Raw genomic sequence first — 16,866 nt, forward strand, 5'->3', positions numbered from 1 at the left:
GTATGATATTTGGATCATGACTCTTAAAGGGATATTCTGGTGCAAGTTTAACCCCATGGTCTAACGCACCATGAGACCGAGGAGAGCCCCCCTTGGAGAGATCAAAGTTTGCCGACTGCAAACTTCTTTAATTGTAGCAATTTCAGCACAGACAGCCAGATAGAAAAACACTGCTGGTCTATTTCTCCACCAGCCAACCGTGATCGAAAGAGCCACTCATAGCCACATAATGCTCAGTGCAGCACCAAACTTTGTACAAAAAAAAAGATGTCACTGCAGCTGTGGTCTTGACTGGTCTTGAGAAAAAATCTGGAGTCCAGCTTCGAGACTGAGACCAAGACCTTGATAATGCAGTCCACAACACTATGTTGCAGAAATAACAGCAAAGTGTTTGCGCTGTGCACTCAGCACCAGACACCAAAACGCTGCCCACTTACATGAGCACATGGTGTATCGCCTGTACATGTTATGTGTACAACACCAGTCATTTGTCTGATGTGTGCTGCTGTTGCATAACAATGAAATATTGATGGAAAATGATGTTTTGTAGCTCACAGTGAAGCTGTGGTGCTCTAATGCATAACGTGTCACTGAACTCCCACGTCTCTCTCATGTAGCAGATCTGTCCTCCACATCTGTTCCAGCCCAATAAAATCAGCAGAGTTCACTGTTAAATGCCTGGTTTATTGTTGTGTTTCTTTGTTTTTTTCCTGCAGACTGGTGAGTCATGGTGCTGGCAGAGGAGCAGCAATGACATTTATGTCGTGAATCAGGTGGAGAGAGCCAGACAGAAAAATCTAAAGTTGGACTTCTCACTTAATTGAATTGAGTCTCCTATGTGGAGACGGGGATGATGCAGATGTAGAAGGATTTGTTTCAGTTCCTGTTTGTCCTTGGACCTGCACATGTGTGTGTTTTGTGCATATGTATTTATTCTGGATGCCTGTACAGCTTTGCTGGTGTGAATGTGCTGTGTGTGTGTGCTCCTCCTGCCTTGTTTACTTGTGTGTGTACAGGCATCTTGCTGCGTGCACATGACTGTCAGTTTGCTGGCGCTGCAGGAACATGTCATGTGTGTCGAGTAAATCAGAGTAATTCAGCTGCCTGATTCACTTAACACACATCAGTCAGTAGGTTGTGTTGTCATCCATGAGAGGAGGGAAGGGAAGGGAAGGGAAGGGGACGCCGGCAGTGTGTGACAGTTACACAACCTTTGAGACGACTTGTTGGCATCTCTGAAAACAAGACTGGCTGATTCAGATCTGAATAAAAGGTTTTCTGTCTTCATTGTCAAAGGACTACTCCATTGATTAAGAGTACAAGTAGCTCCAAACCATCTAATATAAAGCACATGCATCATGTTTCCATCAATCATGTGACTGTTACAGGTCAGAAATAAACAGCGAAGATGTGAGACTGCTGGTTTCTTGTCCTCTGCCACATTTCATTAACATTGGGTTAATAAAGCATTTTGTAGATATACTGCTAAATGTCAACAACATACACAGGTTTAGAAAATAACATAACTAAGCCAACAATGCCTTTTTGTAGGATAAACATTATGAGAACTCCGATTTGTAGGGGGGGGACACGCACAAAGAGAATAACAATGACTGCATTTCTGGTTCCAAAGCCTACTAAAGTTTAGCAATGAGACTTAATGACAGGGGTGTGTCTGTGTGTTTTTTACATGTAGCCTACAATATTTTCCATTCACATTTTTTCCAATTTGTTGTATTAGGCTAACTCAGTTGAACACTTTGTCTTTCAGCCAACATTTGTGTTTTGTTCTTCCTGAATTACTTTGAACTCATAAACTCCTGGGATGAGGTAAATGGGAGTTTAAGCACATGGGCGCTTTACACACATAGGCTACCTGATGCTGACTGCTAGTCATACATTCTGGCTTGGATGTAGTCCACGTAGCCTACGTCTGTGGTCAACTCACATCATGATGACTGGATGTGTGATGTAGGCTATATCAACGGGAAGAAAACAGAGACATTTTTTAAATAGCAGAAGCATGGGATCATTTCTGGACTACAGTACAAAGGAAACCAAATGACGTTTTCTCAAAAATCTGGACAAATTGTGTCTTGGGAGATTTTTTTCCTCAGGAAGCCAACAATTCTGGGAAAAACAGGATGGGTGGCAACTCTAGTCAGGGCTACATCATGCACATAATCACATAGGCCTAAATACAGTGTTAAAAAAAAATCCATTATTCCAAAAAAAAAAAAAAAAAATGCTGAGAGGACAAAGGAGTAGAAGAAACACTGGTCAGATAATAGGCTAACCAACCATATCCAGCTGCTGAGACACAGCAGAGCACATCTGGAACCTGCTGGCCCTGATGTTGAGATTCCCACATGCAGCAAATGTTCCTGTTGCCGATAAAAGGGAGGGAACGACTGGTTTTCTAAAGCAGCTTTGTAATTTGAGACATTTTGTGAGAGCTTCAGACAGTTCTACACCTGCATTAAAGATCGACACAAACTCTCAGTAGCCTACCTCAGATGACACTTTAGTTTTTCTAAATTCTTGACCATTTGTGCATGATTAGACCCCTGAATGTTGCCTGTGAATGCAGCACAGGCAACTTGTTTAGGGTGTTGTTGGCATTCAGCATTCATATTCACACATCAGTTTTTTATTTTTTACCTGAGATTTCCTGGGTCTTTATAGTATCTATTTTGTCTATAAAACAATATTTCTTATGCTATGAAACAATACTTTTTCACTGTGGTATATTGTTATTGTTTATAAGGCTATTTTAAATTGTCTTCATTCATTTGAGGAGGTGTGTCTCGTATGGCGCTCAGTCCTGTTTTCATTTTCTACCTTCTGTCGCCATCCTGTGGAAAAAGCGCCCAAAAGCAGGTCCCTCCTGATTGGCTCAATTTGCGATGTGCTCGTCTCTGATTGGCCCGTTGAAATTCCGCCTTCCAGAAAAATCTCCCGTGTGGAAACGTTGACAACTCAACCTTTCCTCATTATAAAAATAAGTAAAATCGCTTCAAGTTTACAACATTTTACGGCGTAAATTATTATATTTATACGCGTATTATTTTGCGAAACGCGCTGGAGAGAAATACGTCCCCCTAGTTTAGAAAATGTGGCGATGAACCTCGACGTGTTATGGTTTCCACCCGGAAGACAATAGAGGAGGGACAGGGCTCGATTTATGGAGTTTCGAAGAGGAAATTTGTTGTGAGAGTTTCTCTCCGAAGCAGTTTGGACCCCAAAATGAGGAGCTTCGTGACATTTCTGAGCTCGACAGTCGCCTTCCTGCTGCTCCAGCTCTGCCCGGTGAGTTGTGACATAACGGACGGAAACGCGGAGCATCTGAAGAGGGAGCACTCGCTGATGAAACCGTACCAAGGTGAGGAACTGCAGCTAGCACGTTAGCTAACCTGGGCTCTGCTGTCTGTGCACTCTCCCACCTGTCGCTGCCTTCAGGGAAACAGTCAGCAACATTTTTTAATATCCCAGATTACTAATCTAATTGACTGTTGCGTTATTCGTCAGTCACCTATAAGAACCAGCGTGGTAACAGTCGACCACACGCGTGTTAAAATGTAATGTAATCGCTCAGGGATTTGATCAAAAAAAGTTGGGAACTCGGACATTTAATGAAAACGCAGGTGTTTCAAAACATTTTCTAGATGTCAGTTTTATGACCCACCCAGGAAACTTGTCGGCTAATATATTGCACACATTGTAGCTGCACGATCAATTGACCCTAATCCCAATCCTTAATAATAATAATAACAACAACACATATGCGCTAAAATAAATGTACAACTACTCTAATAAGTAACACATGTAGTCAGATTTAATTAATGTGTCCCAGTGTTCACAAATTCACCTTAAGGGACTTAACAATCTGTTTGATGAAACCACATCCTCTGTCCCAAGAGAGCAAACAAAAGATTGAAACAATGTAGGTATTTCTCCACCATGAAGTAGATCTCACACTTTGGAACAAAATAGAATAATTTAGTGTATTCACAGTGTGAACAAACAGAGTGGCACTATTACAGACTGAAGTGAATCATGTGGGAAGACGGCAAACAGCAAACAGCTGCCACCAACAGGATGGACTGAGTCACAGAGCCTGTTCTCCAACATTAAATAATTGCTCTGTTTATGTGCTGTTCTTGTTATTTATTGAGCAGAAATGTTAGAATCTCTGACAGAAGAGAGGTGGTTTTGATTGCTTTATTTGTGAAATAACATATTTAATTGAACATTATTTTACATTTGGGTTGTTGGTTGGAGAAAACCAGGCATTTGAAAATGTGTTTATTCACCAATGTGTGTCATTTTTTGGAGGAAGCACCATAAATAACAGTAATTGGGGGCAACTTTTAATCATACATTCTGCAGACAAATGTTTTATTAGTATTGTTATTTTGGATCACATGGGATATTTAGCAGGTTTTGGTTTATGTCAATGTAGACTACATATTACGACAATATAACACAATTAAAAGAAGCCTTAAGAGTCTGCTAATAGATTTTAATTGACCAAAGTGATCAGAAAACACTGGATGTTTGTCACCAATTGTGCTAAATGTTTGGTGAAAGAAGCTCTGAACAAAAACCCTCTCTACATGAAGCTGATGTTCCTCCTAAAAGTTGTGGAGGAAGTTGAACAGCGTGTTGAACACAGGTGCCTGGAGCTGTTATAGTAAAGTAGGTTAAGGAGGAGTGCACCGCTCACAGCAGGAACCTCATTAGCATATGAGTCATGTATTAAGGAAATGTGTTATTTGCCTTCAACCCGCCCTCAGGACCTGAAGTGTTTGTTTGAGCCTGTTCAAAAAAATGCAGATGGAAGAAAAACACCAGATTGTTCCCTGTGTTCAGCCTCGCCTTCATATGGGAATCACAAACACAGTGTGACTAAATGATTTGTATGTCAATGTCAACATTAGCCACAGAGGTATGCAAATCAGCTTTGTCACTGAAAGCCATCAATCATTTTGTAGAGATCGTCATAGATCATAGATCTACAGAAAGATTTACATCAGTCAACTAGACCCAGATGTGACACATCTGTTTAAAAAACAAGCAATAAACACCACATAGTTCTCATAAGCTCAGTATAGACGGTGTATAAGAACAATATACAGTAAAGACTGTCCTAAGTAGAACACAAATACAGTGAATACAAATGGCCCACTTTAAAGTTTACACAGTAAACTTAAAGGAAACAACTGAAAATCCTCCGTCCACAACAACAGAGCCTGAAGAGTGAAGTTAAAATTGAAAGTCTTTTCTTTAACATAACTTGGGACTGTGATAATCCCACAAAACGGAAAGAAAATGATTTTAAATCAGTGCATTTTGGATATTTTTACATGGCAAAAGTATTTGCAATATTCACATGTAGATGAATGAATATCCCTGTTGAACATTTTCTATAAGATCAACCTGATGTTTGCTGAGGAGCCTCAGGAAATGTTGAGCAGTTGTCTTGTTTGACATGTTTTACAAGCTTCATATTTGTTCATATACAGCCACAAGAAATATAAAGTGAAGTGACCAAATGTTTACACAAGGAGAGACTGTGTGGAAAACTGAAAGTGGACCGTCTGGCTCAGATCTGGTCAACAGCAAAAAAACAAAAAAAAACAAGGTCAATGAAAAGTCTGATTTCTCTTCTCTCCGTCTTATTCTCTGTTGGTGTGGTGGTGTTTGTGTTGCAGGTGTTGGCAGCAGCTCGAGCAGCCAGTGGGACTTCTGGGGGAGCACGTTGGTGACCGGCTCGTATGTCCGACTCACTCCGGACGAAAGGAGCAAGCAGGGATCCATCTGGAACACTGTGGTGAGGATAGATTACACACACAACCTGACTCAGACTCGTCACCACAGGCCTGACATATTTCAGCTCCGTGTCTCAAGCTCATGTTCTCCATCAGGTTCATAAATATAAAGCCATGCAAGACACACAGTCTTAGCTTTTGATGTTTGTCTTTGTCTGTATAGGTGAGAATATCACCTGTACAATACTATATAAATGCTCATTAAAGCCCCAGTATGTAACTTATTTGGCTTTTTATTAGCAAAAATCAAATATTGCTTTCATAAATACGTATTTCATTGAAGTCGAATCACACCCGCATACAAATGAAAGCTTTCTCATACCTTAGGATGAGTTGTTGCAAGTCGTTACAAATACATAAGTGAGCGACACACCGAACCGCCATGTTGCATCGCCATTTTTTACATTCAGTGGAGCTGTCGACTCGGGGAGAAAGTTTTCGAGGAAGGACGGAGGCACTGATGTTGCATTCAGGTGCAGTCAGGCAGACGGCCGTCGGCAAACCAACCGGATGTCATTTTACTCGATGAGAGAAAGAAATTGTTTTGCCTCGTGCTGGCGGACCACTTGTTTACATAGACGCTTGTTTATCCTGTTACATGCAGCGTCTGTTGTCTGTCTGACGTCTGCCCGATTTCACGTGAATGCAACATCAAGAATACGTTCTGATATGCAACCGCACCGCTAGATGGGGATAATTCCTGCACATTATAGGACATTGAATATACGTAAGTTGATAAAAATAAATGAGCAGATCATATACATACATATAGTACAAATTAAAAATCAGCACACAGACGCTGCCATAGGAAGTAAACAGTCCTCCTGTTTCTGCTCCACAGCCTTGTTACCTGAAGGACTGGGAGATGCACGTGCAGTTTAAAGTTCACGGGTCGGGAAAAAAGAATCTCCACGGCGATGGCATCGCTCTCTGGTACACGAAGGACAGACTGCACCCAGGTACGGTAACGATGGTCTGGCTCCGTCGGCCCCGCGGCTTTTATGGAAGAAACTCTCACTGCAGCACGATCTCCCCTCATCGTATCTGGGTCCTTTGTTTCCACTCTCTCCACCACACTTGTTTTATTTTTCACTTCCTGCAACTGCATCACAAGAAAAGCCTCCTTGTGCTGCACTGGGTCAGATCATGTGCATCATTCGCAGCAGCAAAGCATCTCAGAACGCATGGAACAAAGTCCAGATCAGTCCAGACCATGCATTACATATTTACTGAGAGTTACTGCTTAAGTACTAAATGCCAATTATTGTGAGACTGAAATTTGTCTCTGCTATCACAGCTTTAATTTTGCTACTTGTTGTTTTTGTTGTTATTAATTCACAATATAAACTAATGCAGTTTTCAGATTTTCCTTGTTTATGAGTTTGGAAGTAACACATTTCCTCTTATTTGCTCCGATGTTAAGTGCTGAGAAAGAGATGTCGAATATTTTCAGTCACATCAGGGTCACACAGAAAGGCTGCGTATCTGTTACGAGCAGCTTGTAAAGGTTAAATAATAAATGAAGTACAGCAGACATGCAGGAATCAGGCTTCCCACGCGTCCTGGAAAACCTGGAAAGTAGTTGACCAAAAAGCTTGAGTTGTCCTGGAAAATTATTTATCAGCTACAAAAAAAACATCAGCTCTATTTGACTTTTTCAGACCAAGGTGCCTATCATTTAGTTTATAGCAGGACAGCATGCAGTGACATTAATTATTCAAAGAAATAAAAAGACGGCTGCACCAAATGTAGCGAGAAAGCTGTAGTCCATGACATAAGAGACAGACATCATAAAATAGACTATAAGTGCAGCAGGTTAAAATACACAGTTCAGGGTACATTAATAACAGCAATCATAAAACTAAAAGTTTTTTTTTTTTTTTTTTAAAGACAGTCATGATGACTGATTAAAGACTTTGAGTTGATGAGTGTTTCCAGTATTGTACCGCATGTTGATAAATTAGTTATAATTTCTAAGCATGTACAGTAAGAGATTACTATTTCATAAGTTAGAGCCATAGACAGCTAAACAGGATTTCTGGGGGTGAGAGAGGAATAAACATAGAAACAATCATGTACAAAATAAGGTGGAAAAGAAGGGATGTATTAGTGTATAACATAACAACATGTCTGTCAGACTGTAGCAATGTGAAATGTGCTTTTGTCCCAGTCGTACTGTGAAGCTTGGAAACCTGGACACTCTCATCACGTCCACACCTGTTTGTGTCCGTCACCTCGTCCTCTTGTCTTCTCTTCGCCACCGACCACAGAGAAGTGTCTCAGGTTGTCTGCTCATGTCTCACCTCATCTCTGCCTCCATCCTAGGCCCTGTGTTTGGAAACCAAGATCACTTTGTGGGCCTGGTTCTTTTTTTGGATACCTTCCGCAATGACCTCCATGGGATGGATGTAAGTGTGAAGTGTGTGTGTGCGCGTGTGTCGCACGAGGTGATTGACCGGCTTGTTTTCTTCGCAGGGCCTGTGTTTTCCAACAATGCTCTCTTCCACGGGCTGGCCGTTTTTATAGATACTTACTCTAACGATGACACCACGGACGTGAGTGGAGGCTCAGGTTTTCCCCGTCAGCAGCATGTCGTCATCTCGATTCCTTCACCTTTTAAAAAAAAAAATCGGCATGTTGTCAGATGTTGGAGCATGTTCACCTCAGTGTTTATTTTGCCATGATTTTTGTAACCTTGTTGTGCAGCAAAAAAAAAAAAAAAAGATGTAATCACACAACCCACTGAGCATGACGCTCCTCTGGCAGGCACCGCGCTTCATGTCGTAATGTAAATTTTTGTTTATTTTAAATGAACTTGTGAGAGAAGCTACTTTCACATTGCAGCTGAAGCATGTAAGAAACTTTAATAGACAGTCACAGCATCCTCATGTACACATAGGGTTGCTATATAAACAGTGAAAAGGGATCAGCAAGCACACAGCAGTCGATGGGTGCACGGCTTGAAAAAGCATAAGGCCAGCACTCTCAAAATGTCCTTCTGGTGTTTTAATGAATCAGATGGTGAGGTACAAACGTTTCGGCAATAGTCTTCCTCAGTGTACTTTGAAAACCTGCGCTCATGGTTAAACAACTGAGAACGAACAAACACGTTTCAGCTGAAAACCGTCATCAGTGATCTCAGATATTAGTTTTGTTTGTCTGTTTTGTGGGGAAAGAAGATTGATAATTATATTGTATTGATGCTCCAAGATATCAGCCATGAACACCAGTTTAGAGCTGATCTTAATGTGTGTGGCTGCAGTATGAAGGTAGCTGGACATGACTGGAAACACACTGTGGGCTTCTTATATTTTATTGTTTTATTTACTGTCATCATTTATCCATAATCTCTATCCAAGAATGTACTGGATGTTTGATCTATGATGCGTTTTTTGAGAGTCATCACTGAGTTCTGTCCCGTCCGTCTCCAGCGTTCCTTCCCCTACATTTCGGCCATGGTGAACAACGGCTCGGTGAGCTACGACCACGGCAAAGACGGGCGGTCGTCGGAGCTGGGCGGGTGCTCGGCTGAGATCAGGAACAGAGAGCACGACACCTACCTCGCCATCCGCTACTCGAAAGGACGACTCACTGTGCGTACAGAGCCTCCATCAGCTTTTCTCAGGGATGCTTCACTGCTTCTGTAAATCCAGACATGATTTATTACAGGATAATACAACAAACCCTCTATATCCTGCAGGTGATGGTTGACGTTGACGACAAGAACGAGTGGAAAGAGTGCATCGACATCGGAGGTGTCCGTCTTCCCACTGGATATTTCTTTGGAGCTTCAGCAGCTACAGGAGATCTGTCTGGTAGGTCGGCATGAAAACCAAAAGTCAGTATTTAATGATGACTTTTAAAAGTTAATATTATATCACAGATTTGATGACAATTTAAACTTGTATATTGTTTTCTAGATAACCATGACATCATCTCCATGAAGCTCTACCAGCTGATGGTGGAACACACCCCCGAGGAGGAGAACCTGGACTGGACCAAGATCGAGCCCAGTGTCAGCCTCCTCAAGTCCCCCAAAGGTAAAAGAGCTGAGTCACAGTAAACCTGAGTTAGAATCAGGTTTCTGATAAATCTATGTATAAACAATGTTTCTTCCAAAACACATCGAATTACAACAAAAAAAACAAACAAATTTTCAGTCCAGGTTTCAGGACAGTGTGGGCATTTCAATTTGATGCAAATAAAAACAACGATGTCCTCAAAATAACAAAACCCTCAGGTTGTAGGTTGGTAACACAACCATGCTGCACACTGTAAAGTTAACAGAGGAATATCACAACCATTAACCATAAATTAGTCGAGGACAAACTAGTCTCCAACAACCAGAAAGTAGCTTCACAAAGTTCAACCCAGGACAAATTAAAATAGGAGTTTGTTTGTGCTGAAGACTGACAGATGATCAACAGCCTGAATATCAACAGAGCCACTCAGCAACTCTAAAAATGATGAAACAGGCCCTGAATCATGAGCTGGTGCAGCAGGCGGAGGGAGAGTTAATGATGCATCAAACTGTTAAAGTTGCGTGTGCAGTGCATTGACTCCAACACGCACATTTGTATGGAACAGATATTTTTGTGTTGTTGCCTCTGTCCTGAATTATGGAGGTTTCTTAGTTCATATTAATCTTACTATTAATAATCTTACTCTGTCCAACCATTCACCTCCTGACAACATTAATTAGACTGTGGATCTGGAGCTAAACGAGCTTAAAACTCTGAACTGAACCAGGAAATAAAGATAATATGAAAATATAAAATGTTTATTAAGCTACTTATTCATGTTTCTGTAAAGGAGTACACGCAACATATCTCAATCAATCTAAGGATTTATCTTGAAAATAATTTGAAAACATGTAGTACATTAAATCAATTTAAAAAAAACAACAACTTAAAAGCAGGATAATCAGTTCATACAAATCAGAATTATGAATAGTTTTCCTTTTATCCTGAAGCTTTTTGACTTTGTTTGCTTGTTTCTTGGTGGTAATATATAAAAAGTGTATGTGTGTAAATGAACCTGTTTTGTAGGCGTAATGAACAGTGCTTCAACAGACACACTTTCAGTCTTGAATGCCAAAAAAATAATTGACTATGCATCAAAAATTAACCTAGAACTTATTTACTTTTTGTAAATTTTGTTTTGTTGTCTTTTCTTAAACTGTATCTACCTGCTGTATTTATGTTGAATTATCATTTCTATTGTCCAAATGTTGAGCTGTGTTGGATAAAGACCAAAATCAATCAAAACACATCAAATCAATTCTGTAATTCCATTATTGTCAAGTTTTTATTGATGTTGTGTGTCAGTTTCACCGAGAGATAAAAACAGGAGACAAATCATTTTGAACAATCACCCACACGACAACTCTCGACTTTCTTCTCCCTACCACAGACAACATCGATGATCCGACCGGAAATTTCCGCGGGACGCCGCTCACGGGCTGGAAGGTCTTCCTGCTTCTGCTGTGCGCTCTGCTGGGCATCGTCGTGTGCGCCGTGGTGGGGGCCGTCGTTTTCCAGAAGAGACAAGAGAGGAACAAGAGGTTTTACTGAGGAGGCAGAGAGAGAGAGGAAGACGCCTCGTACGAGAGAGGTGTTTCTGTCGTGGGATGAACTGTTTTCAAAATGACAGATTGAGCACATTCAATGTGAAGTTTTTTTCTAAAGATTGTACAAATGTTTATATCTTTGAAGCACTGCTTTGGGGGGGGTGAATTTTTGGTTAACTTGTGATGTTGGTAAGACGGTGCAGAACTAGTGGCGACCATCATGAGTGAACCTGATAAATGCTGTTTTATTTTTTTGTTTGTTTTCTTTGTTGGTTGTCCGTGTCTTTGTGTTGATTCGTTGCAGGGTTATAATAAGTTTACTGTCACAAACTTTTTGCACTCTTAAGTTTTTCAGATTCTTTAACGTTGTGCTCTCACCTGGTCATGCATCAGCTTTTACTCAGCCTCAGGTGTGATGTCACAAAATGGTGAACTATGTCCGCAAATGGTAATTGAGACTTTCATTTGTCGTCTTCCAGGGTTGTTTATCTGATTATTTACTTTGAGGAGGAAAAGTAAATCCAGGCACTAAACTAAACACAACAGAACAAAAAGAATCTAATATATTTCACAGTGATGATGATCTGTGGCTGATGTTGCGTCCTACTCTGCTAAAATACAAAATAAACTGTCTCGCTTAGAGTGACATTTAGAGAAAAACAGTGTTGCTAATTTTTAAGAATTAGCATTTTAAAATAATTCAGAGTTAATTGAAATTGTGCACAACATGCTCTACATAACATGTACAGTGGAAATTCATGAGGAGTGCAGAAGAGGTATTTTGTCATTAAGCAAAAGTACTGAGAGCTCAGTGATCATAATGTTTTTATCTTGATTCAGATGTGCAAGATAAGTATCGAGCATCAAAGCTCACCAGTCACTACGATGACGTCTGCCTCCTTGAATTGTTTTGTTTGTGTTTTTGTTTTTTTACAGTGGGTGGCGCTCTATTTGTCTGCACAGATATGCTAACTATCTCTGCTTTTATGTGAATTAATAATGTTAAACAGCTTGGTTTCTCATTAGGTTCTTGGTTAAATCATTGGGGTGACACATGTAAATTGTTTTTTTTTAAGATAAAAGTGGTTACCAGCTAATTTTCTGTTATCTGAACTATCAATTGATTGGCTCACTGCACAGAAAATGTGGCACTTTTCTATCTACCACAATGTTGAATCACTGCTGTGTTGTATCAGATATGAGCAGCAAATCATCATTGGCCTGAAAATGTTAAGAGTGTTGCTTTAATCATCATCTCTGTTAGAAACATCAACATTTGGCTTCATGTTATTATGTGTATTTAAAGTCCAGCTGTTGTGGGTGACATCATGTGAAACTCAGAGCTTTGCCACAGCAAAATGAAAGACATTTACTATAACTGCAATTGTCAGAGTCATTAACAGCCATGGCAAGTGGGATTAATGAATGTTAACAGTGTTAATCGTGAGGCTCTGTCAGACCAACAGAAGATGAGCTAGTGAACCTTGAAGTCCATGGATGGATTGTTCAACACTGGCAATCCTTGTCTTTCATTTCTTTCAATGTCATGTTTCTTCATTGGTTTTCTCTCAGCTTTTATTTCAATAATCATAATCTGTTTGATACTCTCTCTACATTGTTAAAGATTTAACAAAAAGAAGAATAAGGTAGAAGTGAAATTAGAGAGTTGATGACATGTTTCTTCTTTAATAACTGCTGAAACTCAGATTGTCTTTTTTAAACCTTTCATCTCGAGTCAGCATTTTTATCATTGCTCCTATGTTCTTGAAGCCTGTCTGTGTTTGCCTCTGCCACATCAGTTAGGTTTGTGATGAGAAAGCCTCTCATCAGAAATAATGTATTAAAATGAAAAAGAAGGAGTTTGGCTTTGAGTTTGTTTGTTTTTTTAAGGAGGGGGTTACTCACCACTATTTAACATGAGAAATATGTCTCAGTGCTTGAAATACTGGATTGTATAACCTTACAACTCATACTATTTAATTTTGACATGAAAATTATGAAGCCACCATAGATGTAATTGTCCCATCCTCACAAACCAAGTACACTGGAGATTACTATGGAGAACTTGCTTCATTATCAAAATCATTGGTACCATGCATACATGATTTCAATACTTATGGGAGTTTGATATTGGCATTTGGGTAGTTAAGATCATTATATTATGAGAAGTTATAGCCTATTTGTCTTCACTTACGGCCAGATCTTCATCTCATTTAATTTAATGAACAGGCTTTCCTAAAGTTTTGAGGGAGTTTATGATTTGATCATCACCTGTTTACTGAAACCGGAAGTGCCATATTTGGAGAAGAGGGAGATTTTTTCTTTTTATCAAAATTTAAATGTTTTAATCAAATGAAAAAAATGGTGACTGTCTGTAGAACTTCGGCTCCAACCTTTTTTTTTTTTTTTTTTACAGTCTATGGCTCCAACGTCAAATGGTCAGCGTTTGGCCCTCTGACGTGTCTCGGACTTCCAGAACAGGTTTTTTGTATTGTTTTGTCATTAAATGTGTCTTGTAATCATATGGGATGGGCCACAGTGCTTCATTCATTCATTCATTCATTCATACAGCGCAGCGACAGGTAGCTATTACTGGGGCTACATTTTCATGATGCTTTGTTGGATGCAATGTAAATAGTCCACTCCACCATTTAGAATATTCTCAATTGGACAGCACGGTGAACTCCATAAAATACTGTAGAGAAGCGAGTGATTACGGACCAAAACGGATTCTCTTCTGAAACAGCAAAGGTTTGTCAAAAGGTCTGCACCAAAAAGTTCGCGCCAAAACATTTTAAAAAGCGCAACGGCAAAGAACAGGCTGCTTTGTCAGTTGAAATCCTCTGGTTGTAACGCAATTAATAATGTAGCGCTCGTGGATGTTCCGGGGATGTTTCCAGCCGACAAGAAGACGCGGTCGTCAATCTATAAAATTATGAATTATTTTACTGTAAAGGTAAGAAACAATGCGGTAAAAAGTGAAGCCAATCATTGGATACAGTTAACCTCATTTGACATTAAGAGACTGAGAGCTAGCTTAGTCTCAAGTGTTTCTACAGGCTTACTAAAGTGTTTTTTTTTTCTTTTTCTTTTGCATTTAGCTACATAGGGTTGCTGCAACAATCAGACAAGATTATGACAATATCGCAGCAACAGTTGGCCTCAACATCAGGAGGAGCAAGAGTTTCCATGTCAACGTGAGTCCATACACTTTCTGTCTCTTATTAGCATGGCTGTTTACTGATATTTGTTGTGCTTGTGAGCTGCTGTGTGTTGCAACTACAGCACTGCATCTGCTGCTTAGGCTCTGTGTTTAAGCTGTTGTGTTCTCGGTCGCTGTGTGGTTGTTTACTGTCTTGTAGACCGTGTGTGATTTGTTAATAAGGCTGTGCACAGAGATGTCTGCAGTCACTGACTGCCTTATGTTGCTGTTGGTCATTATTAGGCTACTGTAGGCTACTGCTGTCCAGTGTTGTGCTGCTGTGGTAAATAGCCTACACATTAATGGTTGTGTTGTGTAGAGTATCTATGTCCACTTTATTCTTTTCTTGGTTATGTGGAACAAACCTCCTCGTTCTGTCTTTCTGTCTTCTCAAGAAATAGTTTGAAGCAGAAAATTTGCACTTGGAATCATTCACTGTGGTTGTGGATTATTGAAAACCTATGTGAGACTAGAGCACAAAAGTTTAAACTTTAACAGACTCGTCTTTTCAGTTTTACAATTTAAATGTTGAATCCTGATTTAAATACCAATATGATTACATTTACTAAACCTCCCTTATATCAGTACTGTTGTTGATTGTTATGCATTAAGCTTGAAGCATGAACTCTGTCTGAGTAGTATACTGTAGAGCCACTGATGAGCATATTGGAAAAGTGAAAACATCTTGACATTAAAGGACAATTCAGGGCAAATTCAACATAGGGCTCTAGTTTACTAATATTTTAGGTCTAAATTAAGGATTCTGAAGATTTTCTTTTTAATTGCTCCTGTTTTGTAGCAATGAATGGAGCGGACAGCATTTCCGCTGTTGAGGCTGTTTACATCCCTCAAAACCGCTTTTTGTTTTCCACAGACAGTCAGATGGCTATTCAAACATACACCAAGGGGTTTTTTACTTTAATCACAAGATGGCAGCAGTGTACAAATAAGGAGGACAGCTATGATTTGATATTTCACTTGCTGATCATTTAATTCCAGCTGTTTATTATTATTCAAGGTTTCAGTTTTTGTGCATTTTTCCTAAAGAATCCTGAACTTTATGAATTGAAATTGAATCAGGAGAATAAGTGATATTGGTACATAGGTGTGAACACAGTGGGAGATGGTTTAACTGTAATTCAAAGTCAAAGTGTCTTTATTTTATTCTATTTTCAAGTAAATCCGGGGTGAAAGTGTGAATTATGCGTCACCTTGCTCACAATTCATCAGCCAACGATATCAGGATCCGTCATCCATCAGTCAAATGTCTGAGAAAAAACGTGAAGCTTTGACAGCAGTTTTTGCAGGAGTAAGTGGTTTCGAGTTGTAGTGAGCAGTTTCATGCGTTTTGAGAGAGTTATTATCTAGTGTGCAGTTGCAAGAGAGTGAGTGAGGGACACTGTGTCCCGCCCCAAACACTGAATATCCCGCCTGCTCGATAACGTGTAAGCTTTTGCAGAAAGGAGGCGGGACAAACAGGACAAAAAGCCATTCCTGAACATCTTTAACATTGCACTTTCAGTGTCATTCATCTCTAGAATGAAAAAAGGCAATGAAAGGGCCTGTTCTGACTTGTTTGATAAATGTTACAATTTTCACTTCATAAAAAGTTATGCATGTTTTTACGTGTAACAGAACTGTGTAAAGGCTATTTACACAAGGTGCTTGAAACCACAAGCAAAGCCACCTGCAGCTGCTAAGATGTACTGTAGGTGGTTACCATCTAACCCAGTGTGAGAGTGTATGTGACCTCAATCTAACATATCAGAGGTTACTAAAAGCAAAGAGCTGCAGGATATCTTAGCAGTCAAACTGTGGTTTAACCACTGGTTTATCAACCTGATAGCCGAGTGGTTAAGGTGGATACCATATGGGCAGGACTGCCTCAGAGAATGATCTGATGCATGCATGTACTGTATCTTATGCATGCAGAGTATGGCACAAGTAATTTGATGTTTTAATCAACTTCAACAATTCTTATACTGTATCTTGGGATAGATGGCATCTATGGATTAAGTTGAACACTCTACATTAAACTATTAGTCTAAAATTAATGTGAAAAGAATCTCAACACCTGGCAGCACATAAATTACACAATATTTGATTAACTATGCCTTGAACAAAGCATTGAAATCATTTAATTTGAATGGTAGATACACGATAGAATAAATTCCTTGGGAATTAAACTGACTGAGAGAGCAGAAGTGGTGTAGAAGCATTAATGTATGGAGACAAATGAGTCTAAAGTTAAGCTGTGGGTCACA

At 39.7% G+C, this 16,866-nt stretch overlaps 1 protein-coding gene across 2 annotated transcripts; it reads left to right on the forward strand.

Annotated features, from left to right (window-relative positions):
- The first annotated feature begins 3,174 nt into the window (after positions 1–3,174).
- lman2 (lectin, mannose-binding 2) lies at positions 3,175–13,010 on the forward strand. Of its 2 annotated transcripts, none has more exons than XM_085789265.1 (8): positions 3,175–3,382; positions 5,715–5,833; positions 6,673–6,790; positions 8,157–8,239; positions 9,263–9,424; positions 9,532–9,646; positions 9,752–9,871; positions 11,244–13,010. In XM_085789265.1, exons 1-8 carry the CDS (start codon positions 3,247–3,249, stop codon positions 11,402–11,404), a joined length of 1,014 nt encoding a protein of 337 aa, XP_085645391.1. In that variant the 5' UTR covers positions 3,175–3,246; the 3' UTR covers positions 11,405–13,010. The 2 variants fall into 2 exon arrangements, with proteins under 2 accessions (XP_085645391.1, XP_085645390.1); XM_085789264.1 differs by having other exon boundaries at positions 8,157–8,386; positions 11,244–12,453.
- The last annotated feature ends 3,856 nt before the right edge of the window (positions 13,011–16,866 follow it).

The sequence above is a fragment of the Trachurus japonicus genome, chromosome 10, assembly GCF_045865225.1.
Source record: "Trachurus japonicus isolate A0001 chromosome 10, Traja_1.0".
Classification (NCBI taxonomy): domain Eukaryota; kingdom Metazoa; phylum Chordata; class Actinopteri; order Carangiformes; family Carangidae; genus Trachurus; species Trachurus japonicus.

Bases quoted from the DNA above. Each gene is read 5' to 3' on its own strand.
- lman2 (XM_085789264.1), top strand. From the start codon at position 3,247: ATGAGGAGCTTCGTGACATTTCTGAGCTCGACAGTCGCCTTCCTGCTG. The intron at 5,834-6,672 runs GTGAGGATAGAT...TCTGCTCCACAG, and splicing joins GATCCATCTGGAACACTGTG to CCTTGTTACCTGAAGGACTG. The intron at 9,425-9,531 runs GTGCGTACAGAG...TATATCCTGCAG, and splicing joins ACTCGAAAGGACGACTCACT to GTGATGGTTGACGTTGACGA.